Source organism: Octopus bimaculoides, chromosome 24 (assembly GCF_001194135.2).
Source record: "Octopus bimaculoides isolate UCB-OBI-ISO-001 chromosome 24, ASM119413v2, whole genome shotgun sequence".
NCBI classification, from domain to species: Eukaryota; Metazoa; Mollusca; class Cephalopoda; order Octopoda; family Octopodidae; genus Octopus; species Octopus bimaculoides.
The window spans coordinates 31,535,380-31,539,085 of NC_069004.1; the positions used below are offsets into that span (position 1 = coordinate 31,535,380).

General features: G+C 43.0%; 1 protein-coding gene across 1 annotated transcript in view; it reads right to left on the reverse strand.

Annotated features, from left to right (window-relative positions):
- Positions 1 to 3,706, reverse strand: part of LOC106878040 (RNA helicase aquarius) — a 38,917-nt gene that overhangs the window by 4,395 nt on the left and 30,816 nt on the right. Inside the window, exons 33-38 of the mRNA XM_014927129.2 lie at positions 3,421 to 3,451; positions 3,217 to 3,388; positions 2,285 to 2,455; positions 1,290 to 1,375; positions 980 to 1,091; positions 30 to 92 (exon numbers count right to left, since the gene is read on the reverse strand). Coding sequence (XP_014782615.1) covers positions 30 to 92; positions 980 to 1,091; positions 1,290 to 1,375; positions 2,285 to 2,455; positions 3,217 to 3,388; positions 3,421 to 3,451 — 635 coding nt within the window. The remainder of the gene's footprint in view (positions 1 to 29; positions 93 to 979; positions 1,092 to 1,289; positions 1,376 to 2,284; positions 2,456 to 3,216; positions 3,389 to 3,420; positions 3,452 to 3,706) is intronic.

Sequence of the window (3,706 nt, forward strand, 5' to 3'; positions counted from 1 at the left end):
GATGGTGATGCTCCTCGCAAACTACTCACCTTCCGTACTGGAGGGTAGATTTCTGTTGGTGTCAGGTGCAGATTAATTGGTCGACTCGTTAGCTGCAAAATAGAAGGGAGATAAAGCATGTTAACGTCCGGCAAGGGCCAGAATGGTAACGAATATATTTAGGGGGGAGGACAATAAATTGTAAAAGGTGGTGGTGGTGGTGGGTTAAAAAATTTTTTTTTTATATAGTTCCCTTCTAGAGTCTTACCGACTCATAAGTGTTTCGCTCAAAAACACAATGCGTTGCCCAGTCCGGGAATCGAAACCACGATCTCATGATCATGAGTCCAACACCCTAACCACTAAGCCACGCACCTCCACGGTAGTGGTGGTGAATGCTAATACAACCTCTCACCTGGCACATGGCCACTTCTCTTGGTTCCTCTCCCTCTCTCAGCTGAGATGCTCTTGTTTTGCAAGATACTTGAGAACCCTGCAGGTGCTGGCGCCGCATAAAAATCACCCATGCTGGCATCACATAGAAAGCACCCATGCTGGTGCCATGTAAAAGACACTCATACTGGCACCCTGTCAAAAGCACATGTGACGGTGCCATGTCAAAAACACCTGTGTTGGCGCCACACAGAAAGCACTCATGTTAATTTCATAGAAAAAGCACCCAGCTTGGTGTCATGTAAAAATTACCCAGTACACTGAGTGTTAGGGAGTGGTTGGTGTTAGGAAGGGCATCCAGCCTTAGAAACCTTGCCAAAACAGACAAATGGAGCCTGGTGCAGCCATTCGGCTTGCAAGTTCCTGGCAAACCTTCCAACCCATGCCAGCATGGAAAATGGATGATATATGATGATGACGATAACGATGGTATGAAAGCATGTATATACATACATATAAATGTATGTTTAAGCACACAAACACACACACACACATGCATGCAGGCGCACACATACAAAGTGTTGAAGGGAAGCTCGTAGCAACTAACCTTATTAAACGCTGGAGTTAGTTCGAAACAGTTGCGGAAGAGGGAGACACGTGCAAAAACGTATAATCCCAGACGTGCACGGGACAATGCAACAATAAGACGCCGCACATCGCTGCAAAACAGAAACGCACATTATTAATAGTGTCAGTGATGATGATGATGATGATGATGATGATGATGATGATAGTGGTGATTGTGATGATGGCGGTGGTGGTGATGGTGATAAAGAAGATGAAGTTGATGTGGTGGTGGAGATGGTGGTGATGATGATAAAGAGATAAACATGTGAAGAAAAACAATCGAAACTCACCGCAGATGTCCCACAGCTTTCGTTCTGACAAGAGATAATAAGATGTAGTCGTTTTGTTGACCCTGGTAACGATCAACTGTTGTCACCTAAACAACAACAACATCAACAATCAGAAAAATGAAATATATTCCAGATAAATTATTCCCACATCCACACACACAGACTATAAAAGTATAGAGGCATGTCTTTCTCTCACTTTCCCTCCTACGTGCTATCAATCTCATCACTCTCTCATATCTGCCATTGAGGGCCTCCTCCTCACTACATCAGTCCTTACATATCTCTGACATCCATCTCTGTCACTGTACATATATCTCTCTCTTTCTTTCTTTTGCCTCCCCACTCTCCCAAAATTTCCCATCCTAGTATGCAACACACACACACACACATGAGGGGGGGGGGGCTGAAAAGTTTCTGGCTTTGTGTAAAAGAAAATACAAGAGGAGCAGTTAATTATGATTTTATTCAACCTCAGATTCACACATTCATTGCAAGCGGTCCTTCAGTTTTTCAAAGTCCTGTATAAGAACCTGAAGGTTGGGCCTCCAACAGAACCCTTCACGATACCCTTAAAGCTAGGAACTTTTCATCACCCACCTCATATACATTCTTTTATTTGTTTCAGTAATTTGACTGCGGCCATGCTGGAGCATCGCCTTTAGTTGAACAAATCAACCCCAAGACTTATTCTTTGTAAGCCTCGTACTTATTCTATCAGGGCTCTTTTGCCAAACTGCTAAGTTACAGGGACATAAACACACCAGCATCGGTTGTCAAGTGATGGTGGGGGGACAGGGAACAAACACAGATACACAAACATACACACACACATACAACGGGCTTCTTTCAGTTTCAGTCTACCAAATCCACTCACAAGGCTTTGGTCGGCCTGAGGATATAGTAGAGGACACTTGCCCAAGGTGCCACACAGTGGAACTGAACCTAGAACCATGTGTATATCCCCCAGGGTCAATAAAATCAAATCATGTGTTTACCTTGTGGGGTCGTCCAATGAAAGGATTGTTGCCACATCTCTGGGCTATGACGTCACGGATCAAGTGTTTCTGACCGTTATAGGTGGTCAGTATGGAGATCTTCTCAGCTGGGTAACCTAGTAACCTCATGTACATAAACACAGCCACGGTATACTCAGCCTCTGCCAGGTTCTATGATGACAAGACAGAGAAAGAAAGGATTAAATGTAAATAATAAAAAAATTAAAAATTGAAATAAAAATAAAATGTCTGCTTCTAAAATTGTGCATTTTCTATAAATTTATGATAACATAATGGTAAACCAATGCCTAGCAGTCCATGTAAATCTAAATATGTCCAAAATTCCTGTCAAGTATGAAACAGAATTTCTCCTCTGATTTGGTTTTATCATTATGGACATTTGGATAATTTATGGAGTGTATTTGGGAAAAGGTACACCCACAAAATTCCTGGAAGAGTTGGCATTCCAGGAAAAATATCTGACCAAGAGCAATGCCTCAGAAATCCTGACCAACCCATACCAGCATGGAAAAACTGATGTAAAATGATGACGGCAATGGTAGTGGTGGTGATTGAGATGAGGATGAGGATGATGGTGATGGTGGTGGTGATGGTGATGGTGGTGGTGGTGGTGATGACGACACTGATGATGATGATAATGATGACGGTGGTAATAACGACGCTGATGCTGGAGGTGATGATGATGATGATGGTGGTGGTGGTGGTGGTGGTGATAATGATGGTGATGGTGATAATGGTGGTGGTGGTGATGATGACTGATGATGATGGTGATAGTGATGACGATGGTGGTGGTGATGATAATGATGGTGATGGTGATAATGGTGGTGGTGGCGATGACGACGCTGATGATGATGATGGTGATAGTGATGACGACGGTGGTGGTGATGATCACCTGAAACATCTACTCTCACCTGATAGAAAAATGGGTTCGGCTCTGATTCGCCGACACCGTTGAAGTCTTGTACATCGACAAGCTGGTAGTCGTAGACAAATCCTGCGTTGGCCATTTGGAACTCTGGTGAAACCAAAACATGAGGCAGATTGCCAAGTTTGCGGTACCTCCAGTTATACAGGTTACTCAAGCTGCCAAAAGAAAAGACATGGAAATTTTTAGCAAGAATCCAAGGAAACTAGTGGTGATGGTTCCTGCAACAGAACAAAAAAAAAAAAACAATTGGGAAATAATATTCACAAATATAAAGAAGGGGCAGGAATAGCTGTGAAGTTAAGAAGTTTGCTTCCCAACCGCATGGTTCTGGGTTCAGTCCCACTGCGTGGCACCTTGGGCATGTGTATTCTACTATAGCCTCGGACCGACCAAAGCCTTGTGAGTGGATTTGGTAGACGGAAACTGAAAGAAACCTGTCGTATATATGTATATATATATATATATGTATATAT